At 40.8% G+C, this 18,307-nt stretch overlaps 1 protein-coding gene across 1 annotated transcript in view; it reads left to right on the forward strand.

Annotated features, from left to right (window-relative positions):
• Window positions 1–18,307, forward strand: part of LOC143160316 (uncharacterized) — a 103,203-nt gene that overhangs the window by 50,280 nt on the left and 34,616 nt on the right. Inside the window, 2 exon segments of the mRNA XM_076338042.1 lie at window positions 6,296–6,794; window positions 8,694–8,705. Coding sequence (XP_076194157.1) covers window positions 6,296–6,794; window positions 8,694–8,705 — 511 coding nt within the window.

The raw sequence follows: 18,307 nt of genomic DNA on the forward strand, positions 1-18,307 counted from the left end.
CCTTTGTGCATAGCAAAGGGAACTCGTGGCCAATGAATGCAGACGTTTTAGTGACAAATACTAAAACAAAATTATGTTTGCTATTTCTAGGTAGGAGGCCTGCACACTCCCTCTCATCCGTCAGTACTCAGTGTAGCAGTGAAGATGACTCTCTTGCTGAAATGATGAAAGACAACGTTAAAGGCAAAGAGGAGTATAATATCAAAAGAGCATCTGATGATGCACCACATGCACAATACGGAAATGAGAACGGGGAGAACAAACTGCTCAGACTGGAGGAAGATCAGGAAACTTTTGCACTGGAAAAGGAAGGAATAGATGAAGCAGAAAAGGCAAAACGAGAAGATCTAACAGCAAGGGAAGATACTGGAATTTTTCATGACAATATAATGGCAATACAGCATCAAAGTCCTGAAGTTAATGGGGAACTCAAACAGGCTGGGTCAGTAGAAAGTAACATAGAGGAAGATGGGGAGAAAAATGCAAGCACCAGGAGGGATGATGGGGAGGAAAGTCTTCCAGTGCCTTTGGAAAGCAATATGACAGAAGTGGAAGATAGCAATGAAGAGTCTCCTCAGAGCGATGAAGGAGGTGGTGAGTACAGTCCCTCTGCACAACTGTGAGTGACTAGTGCATGCAAGTGTTACTGTATTTGCCTTTATACTAAGTCGTGGTGCAGCATGGGGAATGCAGTTGCTGGACTGTTTTCAAGCTACTAGAATACTCTTGTACTGCTGTGAGCTAAATAGTCACCCAGAATGTAACCTTGGTTAATTGTTTCTTTTCCAGTGTTTCCGGTGTAAGGCTTTGGCTATTCTTTTTTACTCCAGTAGTTGGGTTTCACACATCATGCAATTATTATAAAATCCAAACATGATTTATTACCTATAGGAGAATCTGTATGCCAGATTAGGGGACTCTGTTTATAATGTCGAAATACTGGATTCAAAAAGAACACCAAAAATTACCATGTGAATCATGGTGCAGCAGATGAAGATCAGAACTACGTCAGTTGATCCATGGTTGTGTTGCTTCACTCTGTCATGGATTTGCTGGCAAAGAGCAAATCAGTTCGCTGTGTGACACCTTGTTTTTACTGTTGATAAAATGGGCATCTTGCAGTTTCAACCTTACCTTTATGGATAACGGGCAATTTATAAAAGGTTGGCCACGTGAGCAAGGCTTTGCATTATTATATCTGGGGAATGTGTTTGTGTTTCAGTATTCAGTACACTAATCCACTTGTAACCTATGAGTGCGGCTATAGCAGAACTAACATGCTGATAGCAATGGGATCTGGATTGTTATGAGTACATGCTGTGGACAGATTTTGTCTCATCTTAGTTCAGTATATCATTACACTTGTTCAAGAGTGTCTGAATTCATTAGGCCTCTTGGGTCAGTTCAGCCAGCATATAGAGTTTTAGAGTAATATGCAGATAACTGAGGTGCCAAAGGTGTTACTTTTGCATACAATATTATGAATCGGACATAAATAAAGAGCATGTAAGAGAGACCTTGGCATTCAAATCCTTGTGGACCATAACCCTGTGAATAAATTGGAGAGAATCACGGGCAATTCCCATAGTACAATATGTAAACTGCACATTTAAGTTGTTCTGTCTCTGAACTTGCTTGTTTATATTCTTATAAGTGTCTTTAGGAGTGATGATGTTTTCTGGGAGTCTAAACGTACCTACCGTTAGAACACAGGTGCAAGTCCAGTGAAGACTGGAAGGAACTGAGAGTCATTACCAGGTGGTGGCTGTCCAGTAATTTGTGCCTGAAATCCGTTGCAGTAGAGATCCTAGAGGGTGGACGCCCACCTCACATTTGGTACCACTCATTATCCTTGCTGCCAGTCTCTGTGAACGTGTCGGAGTTAGAATGAGCGTACGCCTGAATAACTTCCCCAGAGATGCAGGCAGCTTCCTCACACCACCGCTCAAGCATGCTGGGAGGTGGAGTTGCATTCTGTTCCTTTTCCTTGGCTACTTTTAAGCAAAATTGAGGAGTTTTCTTGAATTGATAGTCTGGCATCTATACAAGGCAGTCCATTAATTTAGAATTGCAGTTTCCATTCAAACACACTTTCTTTTGTTCTTGTTTTAAAATTAATGGGAGTAGTTGACGTATTTTAGGGAAGTTTTAGCTTCCATTTTTGAGGTTCTTTTAAAAGCAGTCCTGCAAAGTTTTTGTAATACATTGCAGATGAAAAGGATAATTTAGATATTACAAAAAGATTGCAATGAGCCTTCCTCGGATCCACAGAGGAAGAAGAGGCATAGAGGCTGCTGGAAGACTGTGGCTGCAGGAAGAAATAATGCGTCACAGATTGGCTCCCGTGGCTCTGAGATTAGCTGTTCAGGGACAGACTGTGGGTCCAAATTCTACCTCTGGCCTTTGGCCAGCAGCAAATGCCTAGGAAAAATAGAAGAAAAGGGCAAGAATACTGTGCTGCTTCCCCACCGTTTCTTCCCACAGCTGTAATTAGCTGGTGTCAAGGGTGGTCCCTTTTACTTATTAGGCCTAGCTGGATTTTTTTTCCTTGAGTTTGACTAATCTCTTCTTGAACCCATATGAACTTTGGACACCAGCAATGCTGTGTAGCAGTAAGCTCTACTGTTCAGCTAAATGTTAGATGAAGGATTATTGCTTTTTTTTTTTTCCCCCTCAAATTTTCCATTTATGAATTTCATACCATGGTCCCTGTATGTTTTTTTAGAGAGGACAGTGAACTTCATCTCCAGTTCAACTTGAATAGCTTACACATGATTTTGGAGACCTTTATCATACTTACTGAGATAACAGGAGTGCACTAACGGACTGTTGCTATGGTTGAAATCTTTTATCAAATGGAGCTCAAGAAACTATTCTAAAACCTGTCTGAGTCATATGTAGAGGTGTTTTTGGAGGTGTATTTCTGTGTGATTGATGGAGCTAATCTGGTTAATTTCCATTTTCAGAAAAAAAAACGTTAAATGGCTTTGATTTTAACACTGATACCTCTGGGCAATGTTCTTCTATTACACTTACTGGAATTTTGTCATGACATCCTCAGATGGTGTAATTCAGAGATTGATATCAGATGAGCGTCTGTCCCTTTGTGCATAGCAAAGGGAACTCGTGGCCAATGAATGCAGACGTTTTAGTGACAAATACTAAAACAAAATTATGTTTGCTATTTCTAGGTAGGAGGCCTGCACACTCCCTCTCATCCGTCAGTACTCAGTGTAGCAGTGAAGATGACTCTCTTGCTGAAATGATGAAAGACAACGTTAAAGGCAAAGAGGAGTATAATATCAAAAGAGCATCTGATGATGCACCACATGCACAATACGGAAATGAGAACGGGGAGAACAAACTGCTCAGACTGGAGGAAGATCAGGAAACTTTTGCACTGGAAAAGGAAGGAATAGATGAAGCAGAAAAGGCAAAACGAGAAGATCTAACAGCAAGGGAAGATACTGGAATTTTTCATGACAATATAATGGCAATACAGCATCAAAGTCCTGAAGTTAATGGGGAACTCAAGCAGGCTGGGTCAGTAGAAAGTAACATAGAGGAAGATGGGGAGAAAAATGCAAGCACCAGGAGGGATGATGGGGAGGAAAGTCTTCCAGTGCCTTTGGAAAGCAATATGACAGAAGTGGAAGATAGCAATGAAGAGTCTCCTCAGAGCGATGAAGGAGGTGGTGAGTACAGTCCCTCTGCACAACTGTGAGTGACTAGTGCATGCAAGTGTTACTGTATTTGCCTTTATACTAAGTCGTGGTGCAGCATGGGGAATGCAGTTGCTGGACTGTTTTCAAGCTACTAGAATACTCTTGTACTGCTGTGAGCTAAATAGTCACCCAGAATGTAACCTTGGTTAATTGTTTCTTTTCCAGTGTTTCCGGTGTAAGGCTTTGGCTATTCTTTTTTACTCCAGTAGTTGGGTTTCACACATCATGCAATTATTATAAAATCCAAACATGATTTATTACCTATAGGAGAATCTGTATGCCAGATTAGGGGACTCTGTTTATAATGTCGAAATACTGGATTCAAAAAGAACACCAAAAATTACCATGTGAATCATGGTGCAGCAGATGAAGATCAGAGCTACGTCAGTTGATCCATGGTTGTGTTGCTTCACTCTGTCATGGATTTGCTGGCAAAGAGCAAATCAGTTCGCTGTGTGACACCTTGTTTTTACTGTTGATAAAATGGGCATCTTGCAGTTTCAACCTTACCTTTATGGATAACGGGCAATTTATAAAAGGTTGGCCACGTGAGCAAGGCTTTGCATTATTATATCTGGGGAATGTGTTTGTGTTTCAGTATTCAGTACACTAATCCACTTGTAACCTATGAGTGCGGCTATAGCAGAACTAACATGCTGATAGCAATGGGATCTGGATTGTTATGAGTACATGCTGTGGACAGATTTTGTCTCATCTTAGTTCAGTATATCATTACACTTGTTCAAGAGTGTCTGAATTCATTAGGCCTCTTGGGTCAGTTCAGCCAGCATATAGAGTTTTAGAGTAATATGCAGACAACTGAGGTGCCAAAGGTGTTACTTTTGCATACAATATTATGAATCGGACATAAATAAAGAGCATGTAAGAGAGACCTTGGCATTCAAATCCTTGTGGACCATAACCCTGTGAATAAATTGGAGAGAATCACGGGCAATTCCCATAGTACAATATGTAAACTGCACATTTAAGTTGTTCTGTCTCTGAACTTGCTTGTTTATATTCTTATAAGTGTCTTTAGGAGTGATGATGTTTTCTGGGAGTCTAAACGTACCTACCGTTAGAACACAGGTGCAAGTCCAGTGAAGACTGGAAGGAACTGAGAGTCATTACCAGGTGGTGGCTGTCCAGTAATTTGTGCCTGAAATCCGTTGCAGTAGAGATCCTAGAGGGTGGACGCCCACCTCACATTTGGTACCACTCATTATCCTTGCTGCCAGTCTCTGTGAACGTGTCGGAGTTAGAATGAGCGTACGCCTGAATAACTTCCCCAGAGATGCAGGCAGCTTCCTCACACCACCGCTCAAGCATGCTGGGAGGTGGAGTTGCATTCTGTTCCTTTTCCTTGGCTACTTTTAAGGAAAATTGAGGAGTTTTCTTGAATTGATAGTCTGGCATCTATACAAGGCAGTCCATTAATTTAGAATTGCAGTTTCCATTCAAACACACTTTCTTTGTTCTTGTTTTAAAATTAATGGGAGTAGTTGACGTATTTTAGGGAAGTTTTAGCTTCCATTTTTGAGGTTCTTTTAAAAGCAGTCCTGCAAAGTTTTTGTAATACATTGCAGATGAAAAGGATAATTTAGATATTACAAAAAGATTGCAATGAGCCTTCCTCGGATCCACAGAGGAAGAAGAGGCATAGAGGCTGCTGGAAGACTGTGGCTGCAGGAAGAAATAATGCGTCACAGATTGGCTCCCGTGGCTCTGAGATTAGCTGTTCAGGGACAGACTGTGGGTCCAAATTCTACCTCTGGCCTTTGGCCAGCAGCAAATGCCTAGGAAAAATAGAAGAAAAGGGCAAGAATACTGTGCTGCTTCCCCACCGTTTCTTCCCACAGCTGTAATTAGCTGGTGTCAAGGGTGGTCCCTTTTACTTATTAGGCCTAACTGGATTTTTTTTCCTTGAGTTTGACTAATCTCTTCTTGAACCCATACGAACTTTGGACACCAGCAATGCTGTGTAGCAGTAAGCTCTACTGTTCAGCTAAATGTTAGATGAAGGATTATTGCTTTTTTTTTTTTCCCCCTCAAATTTTCCATTTATGAATTTCATACCATGGTCCCTGTATGTTTTTTTAGAGAGGACAGTGAACTTCATCTCCAGTTCAACTTGAATAGCTTACACATGATTTGGAGATCTTTATCATACTTACTGAGATAACAGGAGTGCACTAACGGACTGTTGCTATGGTTGAAATCTTTTATCAAATGGAGCTCAAGAAACTATTCTAAAACCTGTCTGAGTCATATGTAGAGGTGTTTTTGGAGGTGTATTTCTGTGTGATTGATGGAGCTAATCTGGTTAATTTCCATTTTCAGAAAAAAAAACGTTAAATGGCTTTGATTTTAACACTGATACCTCTGGGCAATGTTCTTCTATTACACTTACTGGAATTTTGTCATGACATCCTCAGATGGTGTAATTCAGAGATTGATATCAGATGAGCGTCTGTCCCTTTGTGCATAGCAAAGGGAACTCGTGGCCAATGAATGCAGACGTTTTAGTGACAAATACTAAAACAAAATTATGTTTGCTATTTCTAGGTAGGAGGCCTGCACACTCCCTCTCATCCGTCAGTACTCAGTGTAGCAGTGAAGATGACTCTCTTGCTGAAATGATGAAAGACAACGTTAAAGGCAAAGAGGAGTATAATATCAAAAGAGCATCTGATGATGCACCACATGCACAATACGGAAATGAGAACGGGGAGAACAAACTGCTCAGACTGGAGGAAGATCAGGAAACTTTTGCACTGGAAAAGGAAGGAATAGATGAAGCAGAAAAGGCAAAACGAGAAGATCTAACAGCAAGGGAAGATACTGGAATTTTTCATGACAATATAATGGCAATACAGCATCAAAGTCCTGAAGTTAATGGGGAACTCAAGCAGGCTGGGTCAGTAGAAAGTAACATAGAGGAAGATGGGGAGAAAAATGCAAGCACCAGGAGGGATGATGGGGAGGAAAGTCTTCCAGTGCCTTTGGAAAGCAATATGACAGAAGTGGAAGATAGCAATGAAGAGTCTCCTCAGAGCGATGAAGGAGGTGGTGAGTACAGTCCCTCTGCACAACTGTGAGTGACTAGTGCATGCAAGTGTTACTGTATTTGCCTTTATACTAAGTCGTGGTGCAGCATGGGGAATGCAGTTGCTGGACTGTTTTCAAGCTACTAGAATACTCTTGTACTGCTGTGAGCTAAATAGTCACCCAGAATGTAACCTTGGTTAATTGTTTCTTTTCCAGTGTTTCCGGTGTAAGGCTTTGGCTATTCTTTTTTACTCTAGTAGTTGGGTTTCACACATCATGCAATTATTATAAAATCCAAACATGATTTATTACCTATAGGAGAATCTGTATGCCAGATTAGGGGACTCTGTTTATAATGTCGAAATACTGGATTCAAAAAGAACACCAAAAATTACCATGTGAATCATGGTGCAGCAGATGAAGATCAGAACTACGTCAGTTGATCCATGGTTGTGTTGCTTCACTCTGTCATGGATTTGCTGGCAAAGAGCAAATCAGTTCGCTGTGTGACACCTTGTTTTTACTGTTGATAAAATGGGCATCTTGCAGTTTCAACCTTACCTTTATGGATAACGGGCAATTTATAAAAGGTTGGCCACGTGAGCAAGGCTTTGCATTATTATATCTGGGGAATGTGTTTGTGTTTCAGTATTCAGTACACTAATCCACTTGTAACCTATGAGTGCGGCTATAGCAGAACTAACATGCTGATAGCAATGGGATCTGGATTGTTATGAGTACATGCTGTGGACAGATTTTGTCTCATCTTAGTTCAGTATATCATTACACTTGTTCAAGAGTGTCTGAATTCATTAGGCCTCTTGGGTCAGTTCAGCCAGCATATAGAGTTTTAGAGTAATATGCAGACAACTGAGGTGCCAAAGGTGTTACTTTTGCATACAATATTATGAATCGGACATAAATAAAGAGCATGTAAGAGAGACCTTGGCATTCAAATCCTTGTGGACCATAACCCTGTGAATAAATTGGAGAGAATCACGGGCAATTCCCATAGTACAATATGTAAACTGCACATTTAAGTTGTTCTGTCTCTGAACTTGCTTGTTTATATTCTTATAAGTGTCTTTAGGAGTGATGATGTTTTCTGGGAGTCTAAACGTACCTACCGTTAGAACACAGGTGCAAGTCCAGTGAAGACTGGAAGGAACTGAGAGTCATTACCAGGTGGTGGCTGTCCAGTAATTTGTGCCTGAAATCCGTTGCAGTAGAGATCCTAGAGGGTGGACGCCCACCTCACATTTGGTACCACTCATTATCCTTGCTGCCAGTCTCTGTGAACGTGTCGGAGTTAGAATGAGCGTACGCCTGAATAACTTCCCCAGAGATGCAGGCAGCTTCCTCACACCACCGCTCAAGCATGCTGGGAGGTGGAGTTGCATTCTGTTCCTTTTCCTTGGCTACTTTTAAGGAAAATTGAGGAGTTTTCTTGAATTGATAGTCTGGCATCTATACAAGGCAGTCCATTAATTTAGAATTGCAGTTTCCATTCAAACACACTTTCTTTGTTCTTGTTTTAAAATTAATGGGAGTAGTTGACGTATTTTAGGGAAGTTTTAGCTTCCATTTTTGAGGTTCTTTTAAAAGCAGTCCTGCAAAGTTTTTGTAATACATTGCAGATGAAAAGGATAATTTAGATATTACAAAAAGATTGCAATGAGCCTTCCTCAGATCCACAGAGGAAGAAGAGGCATAGAGGCTGCTGGAAGACTGTGGCTGCAGGAAGAAATAATGCGTCACAGATTGGCTCCCGTGGCTCTGAGATTAGCTGTTCAGGGACAGACTGTGGGTCCAAATTCTACCTCTGGCCTTTGGCCAGCAGCAAATGCCTAGGAAAAATAGAAGAAAAGGGCAAGAATACTGTGCTGCTTCCCCACCGTTTCTTCCCACAGCTGTAATTAGCTGGTGTCAAGGGTGGTCCCTTTTACTTATTAGGCCTAACTGGATTTTTTTTCCTTGAGTTTGACTAATCTCTTCTTGAACCCATATGAACTTTGGACACCAGCAATGCTGTGTAGCAGTAAGCTCTACTGTTCAGCTAAATGTTAGATGAAGGATTATTGCTTTTTTTTTTTCCCCCTCAAATTTTCCATTTATGAATTTCATACCATGGTCCCTGTATGTTTTTTTAGAGAGGACAGTGAACTTCATCTCCAGTTCAACTTGAATAGCTTACACATGATTTTGGAGATCTTTATCATACTTACTGAGATAACAGGAGTGCACTAACGGACTGTTGCAATGGTTGAAATCTTTTATCAAATGGAGCTCAAGAAACTATTCTAAAACCTGTCTGAGTCATATGTAGAGGTGTTTTTGGAGGTGTATTTCTGTGTGATTGATGGAGCTAATCTGGTTAATTTCCATTTTCAGAAAAAAAAAACGTTAAATGGCTTTGATTTTAACACTGATACCTCTGGGCAATGTTCTTCTATTACACTTACTGGAATTTTGTCATGACATCCTCAGATGGTGTAATTCAGAGATTGATATCAGATGAGCGTCTGTCCCTTTGTGCATAGCAAAGGGAACTCGTGGCCAATGAATGCAGACGTTTTAGTGACAAATACTAAAACAAAATTATGTTTGCTATTTCTAGGTAGGAGGCCTGCACACTCCCTCTCATCCGTCAGTACTCAGTGTAGCAGTGAAGATGACTCTCTTGCTGAAATGATGAAAGACAACGTTAAAGGCAAAGAGGAGTATAATATCAAAAGAGCATCTGATGATGCACCACATGCACAATACGGAAATGAGAACGGGGAGAACAAACTGCTCAGACTGGAGGAAGATCAGGAAACTTTTGCACTGGAAAAGGAAGGAATAGATGAAGCAGAAAAGGCAAAACGAGAAGATCTAACAGCAAGGGAAGATACTGGAATTTTTCATGACAATATAATGGCAATACAGCATCAAAGTCCTGAAGTTAATGGGGAACTCAAGCAGGCTGGGTCAGTAGAAAGTAACATAGAGGAAGATGGGGAGAAAAATGCAAGCACCAGGAGGGATGATGGGGAGGAAAGTCTTCCAGTGCCTTTGGAAAGCAATATGACAGAAGTGGAAGATAGCAATGAAGAGTCTCCTCAGAGCGATGAAGGAGGTGGTGAGTACAGTCCCTCTGCACAACTGTGAGTGACTAGTGCATGCAAGTGTTACTGTATTTGCCTTTATACTAAGTCGTGGTGCAGCATGGGGAATGCAGTTGCTGGACTGTTTTCAAGCTACTAGAATACTCTTGTACTGCTGTGAGCTAAATAGTCACCCAGAATGTAACCTTGGTTAATTGTTTCTTTTCCAGTGTTTCCGGTGTAAGGCTTTGGCTATTCTTTTTTACTCCAGTAGTTGGGTTTCACACATCATGCAATTATTATAAAATCCAAACATGATTTATTACCTATAGGAGAATCTGTATGCCAGATTAGGGGACTCTGTTTATAATGTCGAAATACTGGATTCAAAAAGAACACCAAAAATTACCATGTGAATCATGGTGCAGCAGATGAAGATCAGAACTACGTCAGTTGATCCATGGTTGTGTTGCTTCACTCTGTCATGGATTTGCTGGCAAAGAGCAAATCAGTTCGCTGTGTGACACCTTGTTTTTACTGTTGATAAAATGGGCATCTTGCAGTTTCAACCTTACCTTTATGGATAACGGGCAATTTATAAAAGGTTGGCCACGTGAGCAAGGCTTTGCATTATTATATCTGGGGAATGTGTTTGTGTTTCAGTATTCAGTACACTAATCCACTTGTAACCTATGAGTGCGGCTATAGCAGAACTAACATGCTGATAGCAATGGGATCTGGATTGTTATGAGTACATGCTGTGGACAGATTTTGTCTCATCTTAGTTCAGTATATCATTACACTTGTTCAAGAGTGTCTGAATTCATTAGGCCTCTTGGGTCAGTTCAGCCAGCATATAGAGTTTTAGAGTAATATCCAGACAACTGAGGTGCCAAAGGTGTTACTTTTGCATACAATATTATGAATCGGACATAAATAAAGAGCATGTAAGAGAGACCTTGGCATTCAAATCCTTGTGGACCATAACCCTGTGAATAAATTGGAGAGAATCACGGGCAATTCCCATAGTACAATATGTAAACTGCACATTTAAGTTGTTCTGTCTCTGAACTTGCTTGTTTATATTCTTATAAGTGTCTTTAGGAGTGATGATGTTTTCTGGGAGTCTAAACGTACCTACCGTTAGAACACAGGTGCAAGTCCAGTGAAGACTGGAAGGAACTGAGAGTCATTACCAGGTGGTGGCTGTCCAGTAATTTGTGCCTGAAATCCGTTGCAGTAGAGATCCTAGAGGGTGGACGCCCACCTCACATTTGGTACCACTCATTATCCTTGCTGCCAGTCTCTGTGAACGTGTCGGAGTTAGAATGAGCGTACGCCTGAATAACTTCCCCAGAGATGCAGGCAGCTTCCTCACACCACCGCTCAAGCATGCTGGGAGGTGGAGTTGCATTCTGTTCCTTTTCCTTGGCTACTTTTAAGGAAAATTGAGGAGTTTTCTTGAATTGATAGTCTGGCATCTATACAAGGCAGTCCATTAATTTAGAATTGCAGTTTCCATTCAAACACACTTTCTTTGTTCTTGTTTTAAAATTAATGGGAGTAGTTGACGTATTTTAGGGAAGTTTTAGCTTCCATTTTTGAGGTTCTTTTAAAAGCAGTCCTGCAAAGTTTTTGTAATACATTGCAGATGAAAAGGATAATTTAGATATTACAAAAAGATTGCAATGAGCCTTCCTCGGATCCACAGAGGAAGAAGAGGCATAGAGGCTGCTGGAAGACTGTGGCTGCAGGAAGAAATAATGCGTCACAGATTGGCTCCCGTGGCTCTGAGATTAGCTGTTCAGGGACAGACTGTGGGTCCAAATTCTACCTCTGGCCTTTGGCCAGCAGCAAATGCCTAGGAAAAATAGAAGAAAAGGGCAAGAATACTGTGCTGCTTCCCCACCGTTTCTTCCCACAGCTGTAATTAGCTGGTGTCAAGGGTGGTCCCTTTTACTTATTAGGCCTAACTGGATTTTTTTTCCTTGAGTTTGACTAATCTCTTCTTGAACCCATATGAACTTTGGACACCAGCAATGCTGTGTAGCAGTAAGCTCTACTGTTCAGCTAAATGTTAGATGAAGGATTATTGTTTTTTTTTTTTCCCCCTCAAATTTTCCATTTATGAATTTCATATCATGGTCCCTGTATGTTTTTTTAGAGAGGACAGTGAACTTCATCTCCAGTTCAACTTGAATAGCTTACACATGATTTTGGAGATCTTTATCATACTTACTGAGATAACAGGAGTGCACTAACGGACTGTTGCAATGGTTGAAATCTTTTATCAAATGGAGCTCAAGAAACTATTCTAAAACCTGTCTGAGTCATATGTAGAGGTGTTTTTGGAGGTGTATTTCTGTGTGATTGATGGAGCTAATCTGGTTAATTTCCATTTTCAGAAAAAAAAACGTTAAATGGCTTTGATTTTAACACTGATACCTCTGGGCAATGTTCTTCTATTACACTTACTGGAATTTTGTCATGACATCCTCAGATGGTGTAATTCAGAGATTGATATCAGATGAGCGTCTGTCCCTTTGTGCATAGCAAAGGGAACTCGTGGCCAATGAATGCAGACGTTTTAGTGACAAATACTAAAACAAAATTATGTTTGCTATTTCTAGGTAGGAGGCCTGCACACTCCCTCTCATCCGTCAGTACTCAGTGTAGCAGTGAAGATGACTCTCTTGCTGAAATGATGAAAGACAACGTTAAAGGCAAAGAGGAGTATAATATCAAAAGAGCATCTGATGATGCACCACATGCACAATACGGAAATGAGAACGGGGAGAACAAACTGCTCAGACTGGAGGAAGATCAGGAAACTTTTGCACTGGAAAAGGAAGGAATAGATGAAGCAGAAAAGGCAAAACGAGAAGATCTAACAGCAAGGGAAGATACTGGAATTTTTCATGACAATATAATGGCAATACAGCATCAAAGTCCTGAAGTTAATGGGGAACTCAAGCAGGCTGGGTCAGTAGAAAGTAACATAGAGGAAGATGGGGAGAAAAATGCAAGCACCAGGAGGGATGATGGGGAGGAAAGTCTTCCAGTGCCTTTGGAAAGCAATATGACAGAAGTGGAAGATAGCAATGAAGAGTCTCCTCAGAGCGATGAAGGAGGTGGTGAGTACAGTCCCTCTGCACAACTGTGAGTGACTAGTGCATGCAAGTGTTACTGTATTTGCCTTTATACTAAGTCGTGGTGCAGCATGGGGAATGCAGTTGCTGGACTGTTTTCAAGCTACTAGAATACTCTTGTACTGCTGTGAGCTAAATAGTCACCCAGAATGTAACCTTGGTTAATTGTTTCTTTTCCAGTGTTTCCGGTGTAAGGCTTTGGCTATTCTTTTTTACTCCAGTAGTTGGGTTTCACACATCATGCAATTATTATAAAATCCAAACATGATTTATTACCTATAGGAGAATCTGTATGCCAGATTAGGGGACTCTGTTTATAATGTCGAAATACTGGATTCAAAAAGAACACCAAAAATTACCATGTGAATCATGGTGCAGCAGATGAAGATCAGAACTACGTCAGTTGATCCATGGTTGTGTTGCTTCACTCTGTCATGGATTTGCTGGCAAAGAGCAAATCAGTTCGCTGTGTGACACCTTGTTTTTACTGTTGATAAAATGGGCATCTTGCAGTTTCAACCTTACCTTTATGGATAACGGGCAATTTATAAAAGGTTGGCCACGTGAGCAAGGCTTTGCATTATTATATCTGGGGAATGTGTTTGTGTTTCAGTATTCAGTACACTAATCCACTTGTAACCTATGAGTGCGGCTATAGCAGAACTAACATGCTGATAGCAATGGGATCTGGATTGTTATGAGTACATGCTGTGGACAGATTTTGTCTCATCTTAGTTCAGTATATCATTACACTTGTTCAAGAGTGTCTGAATTCATTAGGCCTCTTGGGTCAGTTCAGCCAGCATATAGAGTTTTAGAGTAATATCCAGATAACTGAGGTGCCAAAGGTGTTACTTTTGCATACAATATTATGAATCGGACATAAATAAAGAGCATGTAAGAGAGACCTTGGCATTCAAATCCTTGTGGACCATAACCCTGTGAATAAATTGGAGAGAATCACGGGCAATTCCCATAGTACAATATGTAAACTGCACATTTAAGTTGTTCTGTCTCTGAACTTGCTTGTTTATATTCTTATAAGTGTCTTTAGGAGTGATGATGTTTTCTGGGAGTCTAAACGTACCTACCGTTAGAACACAGGTGCAAGTCCAGTGAAGACTGGAAGGAACTGAGAGTCATTACCAGGTGGTGGCTGTCCAGTAATTTGTGCCTGAAATCCGTTGCAGTAGAGATCCTAGAGGGTGGACGCCCACCTCACATTTGGTACCACTCATTATCCTTGCTGCCAGTCTCTGTGAACGTGTCGGAGTTAGAATGAGCGTACGCCTGAATAACTTCCCCAGAGATGCAGGCAGCTTCCTCACACCACCGCTCAAGCATGCTGGGAGGTGGAGTTGCATTCTGTTCCTTTTCCTTGGCTACTTTTAAGGAAAATTGAGGAGTTTTCTTGAATTGATAGTCTGGCATCTATACAAGGCAGTCCATTAATTTAGAATTGCAGTTTCCATTCAAACACACTTTCTTTGTTCTTGTTTTAAAATTAATGGGAGTAGTTGACGTATTTTAGGGAAGTTTTAGCTTCCATTTTTGAGGTTCTTTTAAAAGCAGTCCTGCAAAGTTTTTGTAATACATTGCAGATGAAAAGGATAATTTAGATATTACAAAAAGATTGCAATGAGCCTTCCTCAGATCCACAGAGGAAGAAGAGGCATAGAGGCTGCTGGAAGACTGTGGCTGCAGGAAGAAATAATGCGTCACAGATTGGCTCCCGTGGCTCTGAGATTAGCTGTTCAGGGACAGACTGTGGGTCCAAATTCTACCTCTGGCCTTTGGCCAGCAGCAAATGCCTAGGAAAAATAGAAGAAAAGGGCAAGAATACTGTGCTGCTTCCCCACCGTTTCTTCCCACAGCTGTAATTAGCTGGTGTCAAGGGTGGTCCCTTTTACTTATTAGGCCTAACTGGATTTTTTTTCCTTGAGTTTGACTAATCTCTTCTTGAACCCATATGAACTTTGGACACCAGCAATGCTGTGTAGCAGTAAGCTCTACTGTTCAGCTAAATGTTAGATGAAGGATTATTGCTTTTTTTTTTTCCCCCTCAAATTTTCCATTTATGAATTTCATACCATGGTCCCTGTATGTTTTTTTAGAGAGGACAGTGAACTTCATCTCCAGTTCAACTTGAATAGCTTACACATGATTTTGGAGATCTTTATCATACTTACTGAGATAACAGGAGTGCACTAACGGACTGTTGCTATGGTTGAAATCTTTTATCAAATGGAGCTCAAGAAACTATTCTAAAACCTGTCTGAGTCATATGTAGAGGTGTTTTTGGAGGTGTATTTCTGTGTGATTGATGGAGCTAATCTGGTTAATTTCCATTTTCAGAAAAAAAAAACGTTAAATGGCTTTGATTTTAACACTGATACCTCTGGGCAATGTTCTTCTATTACACTTACTGGAATTTTGTCATGACATCCTCAGATGGTGTAATTCAGAGATTGATATCAGATGAGCGTCTGTCCCTTTGTGCATAGCAAAGGGAACTCGTGGCCAATGAATGCAGACGTTTTAGTGACAAATACTAAAACAAAATTATGTTTGCTATTTCTAGGTAGGAGGCCTGCACACTCCCTCTCATCCGTCAGTACTCAGTGTAGCAGTGAAGATGACTCTCTTGCTGAAATGATGAAAGACAACGTTAAAGGCAAAGAGGAGTATAATATCAAAAGAGCATCTGATGATGCACCACATGCACAATATGGAAATGAGAACGGGGAGAACAAACTGCTCAGACTGGAGGAAGATCAGGAAACTTTTGCACTGGAAAAGGAAGGAATAGATGAAGCAGAAAAGGCAAAACGAGAAGATCTAACAGCAAGGGAAGATACTGGAATTTTTCATGACAATATAATGGCAATACAGCATCAAAGTCCTGAAGTTAATGGGGAACTCAAACAGGCTGGGTCAGTAGAAAGTAACATAGAGGAAGATGGGGAGAAAAATGCAAGCACCAGGAGGGATGATGGGGAGGAAAGTCTTCCAGTGCCTTTGGAAAGCAATATGACAGAAGTGGAAGATAGCAATGAAGAGTCTCCTCAGAGCGATGAAGGAGGTGGTGAGTACAGTCCCTCTGCACAACTGTGAGTGACTAGTGCATGCAAGTGTTACTGTATTTGCCTTTATACTAAGTCGTGGTGCAGCATGGGGAATGCAGTTGCTGGACTGTTTTCAAGCTACTAGAATACTCTTGTACTGCTGTGAGCTAAATAGTCACCCAGAATGTAACCTTGGTTAATTGTTTCTTTTCCAGTGTTTCCGGTGTAAGGCTTTGGCTATTCTTTTTTACTCCAGTAGTTGGGTTTCACACATCATGCAATTATTATAAAATCCAAACATGATTTATTACCTATAGGAGAATCTGTATGCCAGATTAGGGGACTCTGTTTATAATGTCGAAATACTGGATTCAAAAAGAACACCAAAAATTACCATGTGAATCATGGTGCAGCAGATGAAGATCAGAACTACGTCAGTTGATCCATGGTTGTGTTGCTTCACTCTGTCATGGATTTGCTGGCAAAGAGCAAATCAGTTCGCTGTGTGACACCTTGTTTTTACTGTTGATAAAATGGGCATCTTGCAGTTTCAACCTTACCTTTATGGATAACGGGCAATTTATAAAAGGTTGGCCACGTGAGCAAGGCTTTGCATTATTATATCTGGGGAATGTGTTTGTGTTTCAGTATTCAGTACACTAATCCACTTGTAACCTATGAGTGCGGCTATAGCAGAACTAACATGCTGATAGCAATGGGATCTGGATTGTTATGAGTACATGCTGTGGACAGATTTTGTCTCATCTTAGTTCAGTATATCATTACACTTGTTCAAGAGTGTCTGAATTCATTAGGCCTCTTGGGTCAGTTCAGCCAGCATATAGAGTTTTAGAGTAATATCCAGATAACTGAGGTGCCAAAGGTGTTACTTTTGCATACAATATTATGAATCGGACATAAATAAAGAGCATGTAGGAGAGACCTTGGCATTCAAATCCTTGTGGACCATAACCCTGTGAATAAATTGGAGAGAATCACGGGCAATTCCCATAGTACAATATGTAAACTGCACATTTAAGTTGTTCTGTCTCTGAACTTGCTTGTTTATATTCTTATAAGTGTCTTTAGGAGTGATGATGTTTTCTGGGAGTCTAAACGTACCTACCGTTAGAACACAGGTGCAAGTCCAGTGAAGACTGGAAGGAACTGAGAGTCATTACCAGGTGGTGGCTGTCCAGTAATTTGTGCCTGAAATCCGTTGCAGTAGAGATCCTAGAGGGTGGACGCCCACCTCACATTTGGTACCACTCATTATCCTTGCTGCCAGTCTCTGTGAACGTGTCGGAGTTAGAATGAGCGTACGCCTGAATAACTTCCCCAGAGATGCAGGCAGCTTCCTCACACCACCGCTCAAGCATGCTGGGAGGTGGAGTTGCATTCTGTTCCTTTTCCTTGGCTACTTTTAAGGAAAATTGAGGAGTTTTCTTGAATTGATAGTCTGGCATCTATACAAGGCAGTCCATTAATTTAGAATTGCAGTTTCCATTCAAACACACTTTCTTTGTTCTTGTTTTAAAATTAATGGGAGTAGTTGACGTATTTTAGGGAAGTTTTAGCTTCCATTTTTGAGGTTCTTTTAAAAGCAGTCCTGCAAAGTTTTTGTAATACATTGCAGATGAAAAGGATAATTTAGATATTACAAAAAGATTGCAATGAGCCTTCCTCAGATCCACAGAGGAAGAAGAGGCATAGAGGCTGCTGGAAGACTGTGGCTGCAGGAAGAAATAATGCGTCACAGATTGGCTCCCGTGGCTCTGAGATTAGCTGTTCAGGGACAGACTGTGGGTCCAAATTCTACCTCTGGCCTTTGGCCAGCAGCAAATGCCTAGGAAAAATAGAAGAAAAGGGCAAGAATACTGTGCTGCTTCCCCACCGTTTCTTCCCACAGCTGTAATTAGCTGGTGTCAAGGGTGGTCCCTTTTACTTATTAGGCCTAACTGGATTTTTTTTCCTTGAGTTTGACTAATCTCTTCTTGAACCCATATGAACTTTGGACACCAGCAATGCTGTGTAGCAGTAAGCTCTACTGTTCAGCTAAATGTTAGATGAAGGATTATTGCTTTTTTTTTTTCCCCCTCAAATTTTCCATTTATGAATTTCATACCATGGTCCCTGTATGTTTTTTTAGAGAGGACAGTGAACTTCATCTCCAGTTCAACTTGAATAGCTTACACATGATTTTGGAGATCTTTATCATACTTACTGAGATAACA

Source organism: Aptenodytes patagonicus, chromosome 5 (genome assembly GCF_965638725.1).
Source record: "Aptenodytes patagonicus chromosome 5, bAptPat1.pri.cur, whole genome shotgun sequence".
NCBI classification, from domain to species: domain Eukaryota; kingdom Metazoa; phylum Chordata; class Aves; order Sphenisciformes; family Spheniscidae; genus Aptenodytes; species Aptenodytes patagonicus.